This window comes from Corvus hawaiiensis, chromosome 1 (assembly GCF_020740725.1).
Source record: "Corvus hawaiiensis isolate bCorHaw1 chromosome 1, bCorHaw1.pri.cur, whole genome shotgun sequence".
Lineage (NCBI taxonomy): Eukaryota > Metazoa > Chordata > Aves > Passeriformes > Corvidae > Corvus > Corvus hawaiiensis.
Window position 1 is genome coordinate 21,133,165 of NC_063213.1, and position 18,896 is coordinate 21,152,060.

At 41.6% G+C, this 18,896-nt stretch overlaps 1 protein-coding gene across 6 annotated transcripts in view; it reads left to right on the forward strand.

Annotated features, from left to right (window-relative positions):
• Positions 1–18,896, forward strand: part of NFATC1 (nuclear factor of activated T cells 1) — a 111,194-nt gene that overhangs the window by 62,220 nt on the left and 30,078 nt on the right. For 2 of the 6 annotated variants that reach the window (XM_048295701.1, XM_048295710.1), the window contains exons 7-9: positions 2,250–2,305; positions 3,565–3,697; positions 16,519–17,205. In XM_048295701.1, coding sequence (XP_048151658.1) covers positions 2,250–2,305; positions 3,565–3,697; positions 16,519–17,205 — 876 coding nt within the window. Of the gene's footprint in view, positions 1–2,249; positions 2,306–3,564; positions 3,698–6,267; positions 7,921–16,518; positions 17,206–18,896 lie in introns of those variants that run through there. The other 4 variants (XM_048295716.1, XM_048295722.1, XM_048295727.1 and 1 more) reach the window with 4 other exon arrangements.

Sequence of the window (18,896 nt, forward strand, 5' to 3'; positions counted from 1 at the left end):
CTTTTCCTCCCCGTGTTTTTGTTAAATGAAATGTCACTAGCTGTTAATGAGTTGTCTATTCCCTACTTCTTCCCTGTCTTCCCTTTCCCCTCAGTTGCTGATGGTCTGGACATTCCCAAGGGAATTTCTTGGAGCAAAACCCGTATTGTTCTTACTAGCTTCCAAAGACAAGCCATGGCTCTGGATTTTTATTTTCCTAATAGTTAGATTACAGCATCTAAAATATTTCTGAAGAAACTCCTTTTGTCATCATAAAAATTTCAAAAATGCTTAAAGGCAATGCTGCGTGAAATAATTGAAAGATTAGCTGGAGATGGAGTAATATTGAATTTTACTGAGATATCAGCAGGAAACCTGAATCAAATCATTCATCTTGCAAAGCACAAATTACACATAGCAAAAAACCTGAACTTCTGGTAATCCGTTTACAAAGGCAAATTTAACACATGTAACTACTAGTCTGGACGTCTGGAGGTTTAAAAAAAAACAACCCAGCAAACCCCTTCCAAAGCAGTTCCTACACTTCAAAAAATGTGTGATTGTGTCAGTGTTGTGTTGCTTTTATAACTGATTGAATTAATTAGGGGCAGGGAGGGAGGGCTACAGGGGCTGGAGAAGGAGGCTGCTCCCAGACAGGGGATGTGTCCTGGCTTGCCGAATTTTGGTCAGGTTTTTTCTACTGACAGCCCAGGGGAAGCATCTGTTGGATAAATTGTGAAGTGATCGCCAGTCCTCCCAAGAAGCCTACTTCAATTCTGGCACTCTCCAAAGGCATCATTAAGGAGACTCAAGCACAGTCTGGCTGCTCCTTCTCTCCCTGCAGCTGAACGTGGCAGTACCAATTAAAGGGATTCCTTTTCCAGAGTCACAAGTTAAAATGTGGGAAGACACTGAGGGTAGATCTGCTAATTGTTTTCCTGTGGAATGACCTGCCAAATCCACTGTGGTATTTGTGCTGTAGCGTTCATGTTGTGCTTCTTTCCATACATTAAAAAGAAAGGGGTTTTGGACATTAAAAACAATCACCAGGGATAGTTCTTCAGCAGCGTTCCTTTCACAGTAGGACAGCTGTACATAAAAATACTATTTACAGACATTTGTAATAAATCAGGCAGTTCTAAATGCGTCACCTCCATCCTGGCCATGAAAGCAAAGAGAAAAGAAAAAGTGCATTCACTCTTTTACCTTTAAGAGAGCTGTTTTTCTAAGACAGGCCCACATCCATGCGATGAAGTTCAAAATAGCCAATATTTGCATGTCCCAATGCTGCAATAAATGTACAAAAGAGATGACATGAAGTCTCAGTTTCCCCTTATTTCAGTAGCATCTGACAGTGGTGGGACTTGTGAAGCTGCATGTGTCTCTGCTGCCCAGTTTATCCAGCACTCTGCTTATGGCCTTTCATTTGTGTTTTTTTAGGCCTTCAGAATGGAAACCTTACATTCTGTATTATTTTTCTTGTTTCTTTCCTATTGAGGTTTGAAGATGCACGGAAATAACTTGTCCAGTGATTTCTGTATCAGTAATGTGCAGGAAAAATGACCAGACACAGCCAGTTTCTTCCAAAAGACATGTTGCCAGAAAAAGTTATAGATGTGGCTTAAATCTATGTTTGCTTGAAAACAGAAATTCAGTAAATTTGGAGGACCCAACATACCACTAAAAGCAGCTCCAGAAGTGGGACCACTGTAGCTGAACTAAACCAACTTCAAAATGGAGTCTAAAGCTGTCTGTAAAGCCTATGGCCTTGCCTTTTGACCCAAGCAGCAGAATTATGACAAGCCAGACTAGGAGTATATTAAAATCAAATCCTGCATGGCTGAGTAGCTTCCTTAATACTACCTTTTGTATTGTATTGTTTAATATTAATATTGAATATGACTTGCAGCATAGATAGTGGTCAAAAGGCATCATAGTATTGTTTCTGAAAGTTCAGTGAGCTGAGATGTAAAACAGTTTCATATTTTGTCCAGGCTAATGGCAGAGCAAACTCACAGTGGATCTCCGCCATCACGGTATCATGCATTCTGGATTGTGGTTCTTCCCTTCAGACAATCTGAAGGGACTCCTGCCACAGGTTACCCAGATGGTCTCTTAGTTGGGCAACATTTTGGGCAGTGCGTTGTGAGAACTCCTTTTCATATATGCAGTGCCCCTTCGAAGAGATTGTTTTTGCAAAAGTTGTTCCTTTCTTGGCTTGAGAGAGGAAGAAAGGACAGAACTAGATATCTTTTTCTTTTGTCTTTTAGATGGTCACCATGTGTGGGAAATGGAAGCCAAAACCGACAAAGAAATGTGCAAGCCAGTAAGTCTGCCTTAAATATTTTAACATCAAGATGAACAACATATATTGCCTTCTCCAGCACTGTTACTAAAGAGGGATTTCCAAGGCTTTGGCACTGAAACAGAACAAGTACTTAGGCCTCCCCTCCTGGAAATCTTTCTTTAATGTGAGCATGGGGTAAAAAGCCTTCACTGGAAGCTCTCCCAAAAGTAGGAGAGACTATTTGGAAAATATTTTTTCATTGTCCAGGATGGGCCAGTTCCATCTGCTCATCTTTTGTCTTGCTGGGTCAGTTCTTTCCGCTGCTCCCAAAGCAATTTCTGATCATTTTCCTTGGCTTTCATCTATCTTCGGCAGAGGAAATATGAGTCCCCCTCACAGGAGATCAGCCCCACGTTGGAGAAGTGTGGCTCCCTCAGCCATGACTCTAAGTGGGAAGTACATCCACTATTCCACGTCTGCAGGAATATGCAATCCTTGCAAACCTGCAGGCAAACAATTTAAAGATCTCGGCTGAATTCAGGCCAAATGCTAAGAAGAGCATTCCCTGTTACTCTTTCAAAAAGTGCCAAGGGAGGTTTTGATGGTCATAGCAGATTCACTGTGCATATGTGTAAGCTGATGCCCTAGAAGCTAAGTCATTCCTTAGCCCTGTGCTGGAGCATTTGGTTTCTGACAGTGGAGGATCATCTACACATTCTCCAGCCCTTTTTCATGTTGCACTGGATGTTCTTGCAACAGTGAATCTCCCATCCACAGAAGCTAGCATGCTTAAAATTTCCTGAGTTGTTATACGAAAAAATATTGCACTGTGGAAAATGGAAATATTTGAGTAATGCTGTCCCTAATGCCTTTCAGAGGAAATTTTGTTAGGTTCAGATATATCAGGGATGACCTGCCAACCAAGCCATTGTGCTTTCTCCTGCTGGGTTAGAGACCACAATTTGATTGTGGTCCCAGATTCTTGACAGAGGCAGGATGGATAGAGCCTTGTCTATATGCAGTACCATATTTGCTGTCCAAAGGGAAGAAGTGAAGGCTAGTGATTTTGTAAAGATCTGAGCCATGCTAAAATAATTTCCCTACATTTAGAATCCTTGGCATGGACACTGGGGCTGGTGGGAAGCCATCCTTGCCCCACAAAGCCCACCAGTTTCCCTTCATAGAGTGTTTCTTCTTGTATGCCTGGGCACCTCCTTCTTGGGGTTAGCTTTTCAATACTATTGTACAGCTCAACTGCCTTAGTCATGCCTTGACTTCCTGATTTGTTGCTTTTGCAGAATTCATTGGTGGTTGAGATACCACCTTTCCGCAATCAGAGAATTACCAGCCCTGTTCAGGTCAACTTCTATGTCTGCAACGGTAAAAGAAAGAGAAGCCAGTACCAGCTTTTCACCTATCTTCCTGCTAATGGTAACAAAACAAATTACTTACCTCTGCTAGTAAAAGTGAGAGATAATGATGATACATGGTTTTGATAGTTCTTTAGTAATTTGAGTATTCTGGATTTATACCTGGTGCTATGAGAGTGAGAATAAATCCAGGAGAGCTGCCTTTGTCTCTGCTGCCCACACAAGAGACTGCCTCTGCAGATTATTTCCATTTGCATTGGTGGCAGAGACCTGTTGAAACAAGGACTTTTGTTTTTGGGAGCTGAAGAGCCACAGCACGAATTCACATGTTTGTGAAGGCACTGAGCTCTCTGCTAAGCTGCTGTCAACCCTTGGTCTGACTTTCTAACCCCAGAGGGTAAATTGCATTTGAATAACATTTCTGAATTCACACCACAACATTTTAAGCATGCTGGGCTCTGAGCTGGAGGTGGTGTGTGGATTCTCCTTGCAGTCATCTCACACCTTGCTGCCTTGCGCAGAGTGAAAATTGAGATGGACAATGTGGGTAGAGGTCAGAGTGCGCCATGTAAAATGCTTTATGGATGAGAAATGTTCAGAAACGTGTGCCAGTATTTTTTTTTGAGCTTATATTGGTACCTGTGAAGTGACAATAAAGTCACTCATGATAGCTGAATTCCAAGCAGGCTTATATGAAAATTTTAATAGCTAGTAAATTTAGAGGGGTTTTTTTATTATTATTTGAAATGGCTCTTATACTGAGAACACTCTTAGGGGGAAAGTAGGAAAAGAAGGGTGGTTGCTATGTCATTGTTTTGGAAGGAAGAGGAATTAGAAAAAATTATTAGGTTATGCTTTATTGTAGACTTTCCAAGCAAAAATAATCCTTCTATGGGAAATATCCACAAATCAATATTCAAGTCATGTCACATGACATGAAGAGACATGCTAAATTTTTGTAGGTGAAATCCCATAAAGTACACATTTGGAATTTCACCCAGTTAGCATGCGTGCACTTTTATCGGGACTTAAATTTAAACTAGGAGTACAGGAAACCTGACATGGCAACGGAGTGCTTATTGCATATGTTCCGTGTAGCTATGCTTCACTGAATCAGCCTACTTATGCAAATTTCATCCTCAGTGGGGATGTCTGTGTATATTTAAAGACTGTTCATCTCTTAAATTGGAAAGAAAAAGAGTTGTTATTCTCTTTCACAACACTTTTCAGCAACAAAAATCAGTTGTAGAGGCAATTGGGTATTGTCTTGTCACCCAAGTTACCCTCATAAATATTTCAGATTCAGGCCTCTTGTTAACTGCTGTTTATTAAGCAGCATCTTCCCTCCAGCCTTTACATAGGCCCTTTTTTACCATTGTATTCTAAACCCTGGGAACAGTGTGCACTCCTGCAGAGTTGGTTTATGCTATCACCATTCTGTGTTTGAAACGTTTGATGTGAAGAGATGGGAGTATATACCTAGTGACAACAGGGAACCAGCCTAGGCTTTATTCTGCAAAGGCATCTTTAATTACGGTAATTGTTGAAAACTTTAGGAATCTTGTTTAGTCTGTTGTATCAATTTAAACTCAAGTGAAATCTTTTCATTTCAGTGTAAGGAAACCTGAAAAAAAAATGTAACACCAGGGTAGGGTAAAGGAAAGCAGGTATTCCTAGTAAATATTCCTTCCATTCCTGTTTGGTTCTCCACTCACATTCTCTTAATACATATGTATAAGTGTGCATATAGGTAATTGAAAAACATATTGCAGCCTCTCCCATAACAGTGGTAAAAGTGAATGTGCTTCTGCAATCATCAGAATTAATAGTATAGGATGTTTTTATTATGCTTGTGTTGTAATGCCTGTGTTACAGCTGTAAGGTTTTGCCCTTATGTGGCTGGTACTTTTTTCCATCATGCCTTTCAAAGATAGATACAATCACCTCAGCTATGTATTTAGGAACCATGTACAGTGACTGAATCAGTCATTTATGTTGCTGTATTTCTAGAAGTCATTTTAGGCTTTATTTGATTTCAGTCACAACATTCTTTTACTGTTTAAAGACATTGTAGAAAACCGAAGTTTAGCTCATGAAGAAAAAAATACCTGAGTCAAGAACTACTGGGTGGTCAGTGTAAAAAAATGTGGATGAGATAAGCATGATTTTGGCCCAGGCAATACTTTGTCTGTTGTTTAAACCAATCCCACAAACAGGGAAGGTGTAGGGTTTTGACACGCAAATGTCAGAGTGATCATTAAGTGTAAGATGTGGTTTTACACAAATGAGATGGTATCCTGTAAGCTGCTTCTCCTTCTGTGCTTTAGGACTACAAATGCTACATTTCAGTGCCTACTGTAGTTTTGCAGGTATTTCTGTGGGAGGGAGCTTTTAAAAGCTTCATGATGAGCATCAGACATATATTTTACAGCTCAACTGGACTGTGCCAAAGCAACATACTGAATATGGAGTAAAGCTTAAATATTGTGTGAGCCCCTGGCTGTGGTCCTGGGGTGGGTGTGGACACACACAGAGCAGTGGGAGAGCCATGGGCTCGCTGTGCAGCTCCCACCCCCACCACAAGGCAGTAGGTGTTCTTTCCTGTAGCTCCTATTTCTCCTCATTCCCTAGGGGAAAACAGCCAGTGGATCCAGGGACACGTGACCTCACTCATCCCACCTCCCATGAATGGTCCTATAGCGTCTCCATGGAGTACAGCTCTGTGACATGCAGCCAGCACAAGCTGCCATCTTCAGCAGTGTTATTTCGCCGCCACAGGGCTTCTCCCATGCTGCGGAGATGTGGCAGGACTGTACCTTCCCTCAGTTAGCTCAAGTGTTTCACAGAGCAGGGATTTACTTGATGAAGATGAGTTCCTGCTTCAGAAATAAAAAAACTGCTGTAAAAATGAAAATCTTACTGCTCTGTAAATGAAAAGTTTAAATAACAAAGCAAAACAGAAAGTAGATGCTTCACAAAAGGAGCCAAGGTCTTGAAAGCAGGCTTGCTTAAGTCTTTGGCTTGGGATAGACTGTAAACCTAAGTACTCATAATCCACTTTTAATTGAAATTTTGATTTACTGTTCTGCTAAATTTGAGCAACTCCTGAATCCTGTGTTAGCCTATATTGTACAGAAATGACTGTAATGTCATTTTTTTTAGTATTACTTCAAACGCATCACTGGGCAGTTGCGTATCAGTTTTGTCCTGGAGCCTGCAGGCTGTAGGCTCTTGAGACTCCTCCACAGACATGCCTGGCGCAGAAATATAAGTAGTTTCCATACCATTCTGGCACAAGTGAATTCCCGCAGTTCATATGGTAAGTACTGATACATTTTGCATTGCCACATCCCATCAGAATTTGAGGAGGAAGGCTCTGGACCAGACACTGCAGTCAGGAGTGTGAGCAGAGCACAATGAGCTGACCCTTGGATGTTCAGCTTTTAAAGCGCCTCTGCTGCTGCAGCTCTGTGCAGGGGGGCTCTGCAGCTCCATTATGTGCAGCAGAACATTTTGGAAAACCCTTGGCAAACACTGCACTTACGAACCTTACCCTCTAGAAGAATGCTTTGTTTCAATTTCTGTTCATGACTGTGTATCATTTTGCTTCTATGAATTTATTATATCATTGGCTCATATATGCATTTGAAACAGGGGGAACAGTCTTCTGAAATCACCAGATGTAAGCAGTAGCATTTCAGGGTTAAACTAACCTGGAGAGTCTGAAGAAGCACACAGGCGTGTATGCTGTGGTTCCAAATCCTGTGTTTTCATCTGCTAAGAAAGCTGAAGAAGTTTTCCTGCTCAGAAGACTTTAAACAATGAATGATAAGGATTAGATGTCTGACTGTTTTGATTTCTTTTAAGTAGGTACAAAAAATAGAGGAAATCTGTTCAAGAACTTATTTTTACAGATAGGAGCGAGTGTTCTCTGTGTTTTCTGTTATCCAACAAGTATTGATATCAAGAATGTTGAACATAGGAAAGTTTTTCTTTGAATTTTATTTAGACAAGTAGTGATATTTGACTAACCAAAGACAGTCTAGATTGTCTAAGAAATATTTAATAAAAAGGAAAAAGGAAAGTTGATGTGCTTCTTTTACTGGAATGAAAAATACGCTTTTGCAAAGAGTTGATGATAAAGTATTTCCAGTTTCTGTTTCTGTCAGGCTTCTTAACTGTCAAAGCATTATTAAAAGATCATTTCATTGCTTCTAATATTTATTAAAATGGTGTTGATATTCTGGGTAACTTTTACTTTGAGATGTGTTTCACTACCCACAGGACCAGATTTCCAACTGCACAGCCTTCACTCACAGAGCCAGCTTTTCTGCAATTCCTTTTCCTCCCTGCAGTCATCTGCACAAGTCTCCGAGGCGTTGAGTTCCTCTGAAAACCTGGCCACAGTGACTTGGTGGGGATGGAAGTCCTTTGAATCTGTGGGTGTGGAGTTGTGCTGAGAGCCTGCCTGTGGTGACTAGATGTGCCTTAATATTGTGGTTTACAGTCCAGTGGCACAAAAGTTAAGCTCTTAACATTGTAGAATAGAATCATAAAATATCTCATGTTGGAAGGGACCCATAAGGATCATTAAGTCCAACTCCCTGCTCCTTGCAGGACCACCCCTTGGTGTACATCTGAAAAGGGTGAGCACTGCCCATTGCACATTGTTGTCAGCATCCTCCTGACTTCCTGCCTCTGCTCTAAAATTATCCCCTGCTCACCATACAGATGGGTGCAACAACACTTTTCTCATGGCTGCATTGAGCAGCCATGTCTCTGTTTCACCTCAGCTCTTCCACCCACACTTCACTCTCTAAGTTAAAAGATTACATCAGCCCCCGTAGCAGAAAACTACAAAATGAGGATGCAAAGCATTGCCACTGTAATGTGACACAGCATGTGGCTTGTGCTGATTGTCTCCTGACACCTCTCACCTCTCAGTATTTGTTGAATTTTCCTGCTTGAGGTTGGCAAAATTATTAGCCTAGTCCTTTATGCAAAACGATGGTGATTTGGGCTCTGCCGGGGGAGTAGGGCCAAATGCAGGGCCTGTGTTGTGAAGGGACCGTAACCGGTGGCTGGTGCAGTATGACCACAGCAGCACCTCGACAAGGGGACTGAGCGTGGCTTAGTCAGGCCTGGAGCCTCGGACCTGCTGGAGGTGTTTCCATCCCCCAGGAGCAGCTGGACTACTGCAAAGCCAGCACATGGCAGGACAGGGCAACAGAAGGGATGGGGTGAAAGGTCGGCCCCAGGGGACTTTATTTTAGGTGAAAATAGGAATCACGGTTACTCATTTCACACTGTACACTGACGCAGGTTATTTAATTTTGGCTACTCAGTGGCTGATTGTTACTTTTGACATTTAGCAGAGTAACTAAAAGCAGGTGAGGTTTTGTCAGAGTCCTGTTCTCATTTAAGGCAATCACAAAGTTCATCATTGTCAGATGCATCAGCCCCTCCACTTCCATCCAGGAGCCACGTGGCGGAGCAGAGGAGGCATGTGTTGCTCTCAACAGCATTAGACTCCCAGGTGCTGAGTACCCACTGGAGCTGCCCATGCTTCATCCATTGCCCACACTTCATCCAGGTGACATCCGTTTTCAGCAGTCAGACAGAGCCTAGCCAGCCACATCTGACCTGCAGACAGTCTGTCTTATCTATATATAGAGGCAGAATGCTGCCTCTCTGTGGTGCTCCATCTTCACCTGGAAGGACAGGAAAAAACATCACCTGTGTGATGTCTCTGAGACAGGCAGGGGTGCACAAACACTATGTAGAAGCCCCTGGCTGTGTCTGACCATCAGCAATGATCACCCATAATAGTTAACTTCCAGTGCATAAAATAATCTTTTGTCAGTACCTCCCTTTTCAAATATTCCCCTTCAGATAAAAAAACCCCAGCCTGTAGTTTTGGTCATTGAACTCCTCTGCATGAGCATTTTAAGGACTCCTTCCCTTGCTTCCCAGTGATTTCACATGCAAGCAGGGGTAAAGTCAGCACTGGTGGTGTAATGTTGTGTAGCATCATCAAAAAATACCTCAGCCCAGTGGATTTTAACATGTCTGACAGAGATGACTTAGAAAGTCTTGGCCAGTGCAGCCTGGGTGTTGTGCACAGTTAAACCTGCAGCTGAAGGCAGTAGTGGAGCCAGGTGCTGCACCTCACTGGAAGCAGCACTAGAGCAGCCCAAATGAGCATATCACAGGACTTGAATTTCCTATTCAACGTTGTAGGATTTAACGAAGTGTTATGGTGGAAAGTTGCGTCTTTTAAGAATTTTCATCTCTTTGTTTTGAGTGAAAGCTCATGCATAATCTTCTGTACTAGCACAACCCAAAACGCCCTCTACCTACCTTTTACTTCTCCCCGCCTGATTTAACAGTGCATGCAACAAGCTACCATATATAATCTTCTGTCTCATAAATATGTGTAGAATAACCTAATAGTTTAACAGCTGTTGAAAAGCATTTAGCAAATGAGTTAGCTGGAAAGCACTTCCAAATCAGATAATGACACTGTCCGAGATTATATGGTGAGGTGTATGTGCAAGGCTTCCAACTCTCCCTGGAGCTATTCTTGTATTAAACTGTACATATTCATCTGAACCTGTAAAAATCTATACACAAAACCCAAAAAGGGCAGATAGGCATGTTTTAGAGTTACCCTCCTGATGAGCAGCACCAGTAGCAGTGTACTAGCAAGAGAGGGTGAGATCAGATACTTGTGCAGATAAAAATTGCATACACATGTGCTGCCTACAGTGTCTTGTTAGCAAGAGGCTCCCTTTGTGTCTGAGTCACCATTCTCTGGATTTAGTAACTAGAAGCAAAGGCTTGATAGCAGCTTGACCTTTAAAAATGTTTTGCTTTAATAGGTGCCTAGGGAAAAACACCAATTTCAGAGACAGCATCTGCGTGGGTCCCTGTAGCTGACTGTCTCACAAGATTCCTGGGACTGAGTGCTCATCCCTTGTCACTGAGATTGCCACTGCTGCACATATGTTGGCAGGGCATTTCAGAAAGTTTTGCTCAGCCACTGCTGCTCGGGTGTTACTGAAGAAGGGATTATGTTTTGTGAGGGCAGCCAGCGCTTTGCCTCTCCCCAACACTGACTGCTCCACAGTCAGAACAAGGGGTGAGGCCTCAAGTATGCTGGATCCAGCCAGTGCTGCAGCAGCAGCCAGGATTTTGTCTTTGCACAAATCCAGAGTGGCTGAACTGTACATGGACATGTGTCCACATCCGTAACTAGTCTCTGGTCAACCAGCAGCAAAGCAGTGACAGGAACTGGGGTGACCTATGCAGTGTCTTCTGAAGGTGTGTTGCCAGTATCAAAACTGGCTGACAAGGAAGGATTTCAAAGGCACAAACAGCCTTTCAGAGCTCAAGTCAGTAATGGAGATTCAGATACCTAACTCCTCAGCTCTCTTCGAAAGTCTCATCCCAAATTCTTACCAATTGCCAGACATTTAGTCCAGAAGTTGAAGAAATGTGTGTTTGCACATGATGAAAAAAGTAGTGTTTTGATTTTCGTACTCTTAACTAAAATCTGTGTGCAGGTGCCAAGGAGCTACATCATAGTCTGCACCATGAAAGGAAGCTATTTTGTTGGATAGGTTCAATCAAACTTAAGGGTAAAATAAATACATTGTAGTGCCCTAAATGTCTACACTGATAATACTACATGGAAATGGGAATTTGATAGTTAAATGTTAATCAGGATAAACATCTGTTTAATTTATAAGATTTTATTTTTCAGTTCACATATTTTAAAAACATCCTCCCCCCCCCCCCCCAAAAAAAAAAAAAAGTTTAAAAACCCATCTGGATTGCTAAAGTGCAAAAGCAAACACACTTGTTAGAATTGTCAAAAAATACATATAATTTATTTCTGAGTACTTTCTAACTCCCTTTACTGAATGTGCATGATTTATTATTTTTCTTCTAGGTTTGATATATTAACTTTTTACCTGCTAGAAAGGCCTTTCATTTAAATGTGGGCTTGCAGAACTGGCTGAAATATTTCTCCCAGATTCAGACACACACAGAAGGACCATTGTCTTCCACCGGTGCCTTGGTATGATGTCATAACCCTGATCTCTCTGAGTAGGAAGCTTTGATTTATAGCTAGGGCTGCTGCCAATGTGTGGTTCTCAGAACTTCATATTAAATTAGATGACATAATGACATGAGTTCAGAGTCTAAGAAGGCATCACCAAACCACTGAAAACCAATTAGAAATTAATTTGCTTATCAGACTAATTTAGAACAGTGACCTCTGTCATATTATAATATTCAAAATCGAGGACTGTTTAAAACAGTCTGTCAGCTGACCTAATGTATTGTGAAGTAACAGGCATTTAAAAATTCACTGTACAAACCAAACTTGCATTCTTTTTTACCTTTTTAGGGCAAGGGCCAGATCCTTCAGCACTCTTAAATGAATAATGTTGCTTCTGAGTCTGAGCATACGTAGAAAGAGTATCATCTTTTGTGTTTACAATTTCACAAATTCTGGCTTCATTGCTGCAGTTTATTATAGGTGAATCTCAGCGTATGGCAAACTCAGTCACAGTTTTTCATTCTAGCCAGCTGAGAGTCTGCAAGACTGGGTGCTACCTCAGCACCACAGAACAGTTTTGAGACAGAACGATTGTTGGTATTTGATATGGCTCTGCTGGATTTAAGAAATGACTGTTTTCACTGAAACTGCATGCAGGTTCTGAACAGCTGTAGGCTTTGCAATTAATCGCCAGCCCAGGCCTGCTGTGTGACTGACTAGGAGTGTCTCTTTTAGCTGGCAGGGTTATACCAAGTCATTCAAGATTTGAAATATTTGAGCTAGAAGTTAGTTAGGCTAATACTGTTCTCTGTTAAATATTAATCCTGGGAAAATTAACAGTACTGTCTATATCACATTGCACCTCCCTGTGTGAAATACTCACTTGTGGAAGTCAGTGACAATGGAAATGGATGTGTGTTACGGCAGCTAGCTTACCATGCCTCCATGTATAACAGGGCTCAAAACCCCTTTTTCAATCTTGGGTTTTTAAAGACTTGCAGTCCATCGAGCATGAGTCAGTAGGTAAGTGGTAGTACAAGTACCCAGCTGGCCAGTGAACAGCCTTGTCTGCTGTGTTGTCTTGTGCAGAGGGTTCTCCTGTGGATTGCCCAGGGTTCTCCTGTGCAGAGCCAGGATTTGGACTTGATCCTTGAGGGTCCCTTCCAAGTCAGGGTATTCTATTTTCTTATCTAGGAGAAAATGATGAAGGTGGGCACTAAGGTTTGTATCCTGTTCTAAGTCAGGTGTAGTTGCTCACCCCAGCTGAGCATCTCAGTCCCCGAGAAGTGAGTGAGACAGTGGGTGAGGGTGTGTTAGTTCCTTGTAGCCTCATTACATTGTTGGAGTAATGCCGTAGACACTGTGATGGTAAGTGGGTAGCCAGTGAGTACAGTTACAGGCTGTTCCTACATTGTTTTGGTGAGGTGTGCCTTGAAACACCCATAGCTCTTACTTTGGGCGCTCTAAAGTCCTTTGAAAAGTGGAAGAAAACAGTTGTCCTTTCAAAGAAAGAATATAAGGTGATTTACGCCAGCTTTTGACACAATCAGAGTATTTTCAGAACGACCAGATCAGACCCACAGCTAGTTTGAGTTTGCAAATACAAACATTGGCAAAGATTTTCGGCCTTTTTTACTCCGTTTGTTGAAGTTACATAGGCTGGGGAAAAGCATGTAGCAGGACAGAGTAGCACAAATAAACCATTAACTGATGTAATGTAGCAATTTGTGGTGGTGTGTCCTCCACACACAGTTATTCATGTCAGATACTAAAGTTGCGATCTGGCCAGAAAGGGGAATGTTAATGTCTTACATTTCTTCTGACGTGCTCAGCTTTACAGGTCTGATTCCACATAACCTGGATCATTAGTAATGGTTTCTTCATGGAAAAAAAAATCCTACAGAGCTTCCTTCTCCAAACTGGTACCTCATGAAGATGTTTGCAGTTTTTTAAAGGGGGTTGAGGGGCTGCCATCCCAGTTTGCAGGATTCATGCACTCACTCTGCACAGGGTTAATGGGTACGCAACTGGCAAAACACAGAAAAGTCCGATACAAATCCCTTCACCATTTCAGCAGGAATACTTTTTCTGTCTTCCAGTGTGATACTTATTCTAGTGATGAGATTAGCATACAAACAAAATATATGACACTGAGCAAGTGGTGACTTTTTTTATTGTGTTGAAAAAACACATTATAAAAGGTAAGGAAGACAGTTCAATTGAACAAGTTCAGGTAACTCTAAGCATAGGTGCAGGTAATATCTGTCCATTTAAAGACAGTTTGTTTCCCATTACATCAAATAACTGATGCCCAGAAGTATTAGTTCAGAGCAAAACAATGTCAACAGATGTCAAAGAAAATGGAGGTGCCACTTACTCTCATATCCCTCCTTCTTGTTTCCGTCTCTGGCTACCAACCTGCCATTAGCAAACAAGCTACTGTGGCTTACCCTGACTAGTCCTAACCAGTCTCTGTTTTCCCCTCTGAATTTGTAGGCACCAGGAGTGTCTTTGGTTGCTATCACCATCTCCAAGTGAGTTGTTGGACTAAGAGGTGTGGAATAGAGTCCCTCCCACCCATCAGTCCTTCACCTGATGCAGAGCAGGACTTACTGGTGATCCTCTATTGGCTGCAGTGTGTGTATTTCAGTGTAGCAACATGCAAAAAGAGATTCACAATATTCATGGCCACTAATCAGAGCTCCAAATGGACCCCCATGGCATTGCTTTTGTAAAGAAAAAACTAGGACTGAAGTGACAAAAAAGTGCTTGGCAAACCAGGTAGCAGAGATGTGCTATAGAAGAGCTACAATGAAAAGGCAGCCTGAGATCAGGAACCTGCCTTCTGTAAAGCCTCCAGCCTGCCTGCCACCAGGGCTATAACCCTTCCCTAGGTTATAACAAGTCAGACAACTCCAGGGTTTATTGGAGTTGTATTGCCAGTGGTTGGGCTTGGAATTATTTAGCACAGGTGTTTCTATAACAGTGATATATTGGGAAAATTCAGTGTTCAACAACCATCATATTTCCAACTGTGCTGTGGTTAGTGCTAGCACAGTGAACCTAATATAAAACATGTGAGAATATTTGCTAGCTCAGGAACTTGTTAAAGGTATTTTCTTACAATATCTGAGTTGCTGTGTTTATCTAGGTGCGTTTCTTTGGTCTTGCATTTTCCTAAAGGGTGTGATAGTGGTTTTGTCACTGAACTTGGAATCTGCTTCTCTGCAACCAAGTGCATTAGTAGCCCTGCTAGCCTGTGTGCAGCACACAAGCTGGTGAAAATAAGATTATGAGAAATCCAATGACAGTCCATCACACCTAGCATATTTGTCTTGAGCAGCACCTGTGCATCTGTTACATATATAGACCTGATTTTACTAGGGTGCTAGAAATCTTGAAACAAGTGTTGCAAGCATCTACATGTTAAAGAACATAAAAGGAGCAAAGTTAAAAAGGAGCCTGGGGACTGTAAAACAAGGGTAGTGAAGTGCATTCACCACCACCAAAGTCTGTGAGTGTTAAATGAGGTTTTATATGTGCAGATGGACACATGTGCATTTAAAGGGGCTCAAAAAGACTCATACACAAACATAATAAATGGCTGGACAATATGTAAGGGTTTTGTAAAACACGTGCAAATAAAAATACAGTCAAAGACACTCATGCAACACACGTGTATCTGAGCTGAGTTGTGGAAAGATGTTACATTATTGACTTTGTGCCACAATGGGTTGGTTACTGGAATATTCTGAAAAATATTCTCTGGTGTCACCAGAAATTTTTTAGAAAGAAGATAAATGCCACTATGCATCCATACTCGATCGTTGTATGCATTAGAGTTGCATCTGTCTAGAAAAAAAATACATCTACAGTCTAGCTTGGCACTACTATTTGTAATTCTCCTGATAGAGAAAGTGAGTGAATTTTACCTGTGCACTCCATCTGTTGTAGGAGAAGCTTCAAAGACACCTCTCTTTGATTTGAGAGAGAAAGCAAATGTTGAAAAGACACTTCAGTCTGAGAAAGGATCTTTCTTCTCTGATTTGAGAAAGCAGCTCTGCATTTGTCATGACTGAGTTGATGCTCACTGACAATCGTTTTTGTTCACATTCTGGTAGTTTTTAGAGACATGACAGCTCATATAGGACATCATTTGAGACAGTGGGTAGAGCAAGCAGAGGTCTAGAACAGGAGTCAGTTTTTCCTGGTAGCCAGAGGCTAACATTTTTTAGGAGCTGGCATTAGCAGAAATTAAATGCAATTATGTAAAAGGCTAAATAAATCAGATCATACTCTTTCAAAAATATCCTCATAATTGAAAACTTCTTGTACATAGCACTTTGTCATGTATCTTTGCAACTTTATTTTCATGGAACTTTGAAAGTCCCATCTCTACCTTATGCTCCAGTTTACTGTGTGTACAGGCATTTATCAAATGGGCCATCAGTAGCTGTAGAAATGCAGTAGTCTATCCAAGTTTAAATTCTTGCCTTGATTACTACAAATCCATGGAGCCCTTGGGTCCAAAGCTTCCACTGAAGCACAGCTATTTGCAAATAGATTTTTATAGCACATTAGTGCTGGAGGAGAGTCCAAAGAAAATAGTCCTTTTCAATATTAGAACCAGCTGTGACTTTCTTGTGCTGATGACTCATTCATTTTTTTTTTATAGGGTGGGAGAACTAGGCAAAAGACACACAGAGTCTTATTCACGACGTTGTTTGTTTTGCAAAGGGTATCCTAGCCACAAGCCAACTTGATCATACCAATACGCAACTCATGTTTATTTAAAACCTTTTTTCTTTTAACAGTTCCAATTATAAAAACAGAACCCACAGATGACTATGAGCCTGCTCAAACCTGTGGACCAATGAACCAAGGCTTAAGCCCTCTCTCTAAACCGTACTACAGTCAGCAGATCATGATGCCCCCTGATCCTGGTTCATGCCTCGTGGCTGGCTTTGCCTCCTGTCAGCAGAGAAACGCTGTGATGTCACCTTCTCCCAACGCAAGCCCCAAGCTGCATGACCTTTCCTCCTCTCCTTACAAGTGCATCCCCAACCCGGGACACAGTCACCTCGGACTTCAGCAGCCCACTGGAGGTGTCCCCACCATACAGGAAGTGCCAAGGTCTATAGTTGTGCACCCAAGCCCCCCCGAGCAATCATCTCACGTCATGCTGCAGCCGCAGGTGAGTCAACATCTGAGCAGTAGCTGTCCCCTTGGTTATCAACAAACACTCTATCCCAACAGTCCCTCTTCTCCAGTTCCATCTGTTACCCAAGAGCCAACCTATTTGCAGTCCTGCAGTCCAACTCACTCATCCATAATGGGTCAACAGCAGCAGCAACTGCCGAAGGTTCACAGAAATGAGTCTCCAACAACCCAACCACTGTCATTGCCAGAGTTGCATGAGGAAAGTAATCATAATTTGGCCCCTATTCCTGTAACGATCAAGCGAGAACCTGAGGAATTGGACCAGATGTACCTGGATGATGGTAAGTCTTCCACAGCATAGGTTTGCATTCACCATGTTGCTCTATCAGGGAGTTCCCTTAACCCCCCCCCCCACCTTCTTTCGAGTCCTGGTGGAAAAAAAGTTCAATTAATAGCCTGGTGGAAAGGTGCGAACTTTGCTTGGATTGTCTTTATATAGGGAAGGACCATTTCATTTCATTTACAATAATGAAACCACATAATCTAAGCATTAAATGTTGTTTGTTAGCATAGAGCTCTAGCTGCATGACCAGTAGTTATGTTGTAATAACCTTAACTGTATGTTCTTGGCTTACGCCCATGCCAGTGACCTGTGGAACTGCAGTGAAAACATATTTAACATTGTCCCATTCATAATGCAGTGAAACATCTGATGTGCAAATCTGTTCACTGAAACTAAATGTTAAACTGCTCTACTTCAGTTGAGAAGGTTCAAATTAAAAATGGAGGCGTATCTTTCAGCGTCACTTTTCAGTCTCTTTGCATCTGACATTAAGACTACTGCTTTTTCCCGGTTTTATTGCAGCCTTGCTGCTGCTTTTTCCCTTTTTTTTTCTTTTTCTGGTTTTGTGAGATTCTGTATGTGTATATATTCTACATGCACCACTGAATAGTTGAAATGCCGTGATAAACTTGTAAGACGCTAGTTCCCAAATAAAAGGGATAATATGGAATTCGGTTACGTGACCTTATTGAACTGCGATTTAGCATTTGCTGCTAAGTATCCCAGTAGTATTCTGGACCCTCACCTTAATGCAGGATGTGAATTCCCTTCCAATAGCCACGTAACTATATAGCATACCATGCTAGTTGAAGAAGAAATGTCACTTAAACGGCTGCATTGAAACTAACTGGTGCCAAGGAACATCTGAATTTTATTGTCCTTCAGGGAGGATTTAAGGACAATTCATTGCACTGGGTTTTTTTTAAAAAAGGACATTTTGTCACTCTATTTTAAACAGCATGTTACTCACTGAATTAGGATTGCAAATTAATATTCTGGAGCCTGAGTAGCAGCTCTTTGCTTTTGAACTCTAGGAAAATTATTTTTCTTAACAGAAGTTGTTACTGGTTACATGATAGAGAGGTCTCGGGAACTTTTCCTAATTAGGAGTTAATTAAGGTCATTAGTTTTGCACAACACATCTTTTGTGACAAGGTTTTCTTCATACAGTGTGCATTTTTATCACTTACCTATGCTGTAAGAAGCACGATTTCAACAAGCTAAATGAGAAACGTACACAAACCAAAACAAAAAGCCATGCCAGAATTTTGGGTTTGAGAGAAAACAGAATTTATGTAAGGAAAAGAATTTAGATAAATCTAAACATAGTGTATAGCTGCCTTTTGCAGAAAAGCACAAGAAAGGGGCAGCCTTTACCTGCTTTACCTCTCAAAAATCCAGCAACCTCTTCTCTGACAGAACCATGAAAGTTGCCTTTGGCTGGTCCCTAGTGGAGAGATGGGACTGTATCTCAGGGATGAAGGGTGAATGAAGTTCCTCAGCCATGTCTTCTTTAGGTTTCTCGTGGAGGAACAGAGGAACTTTGCTACCATGTGGTCTCAGAGAGAGGTTTTAGTTTTTCAGCAATGCTCATTCTCTCTGAAAAAGTGTAAATGGTTTAGCCTTAAACGTCATCTCTGTTCCATCGTTCTTCTCTGGGCACACATACACACCAGTCCTCTAACTGAT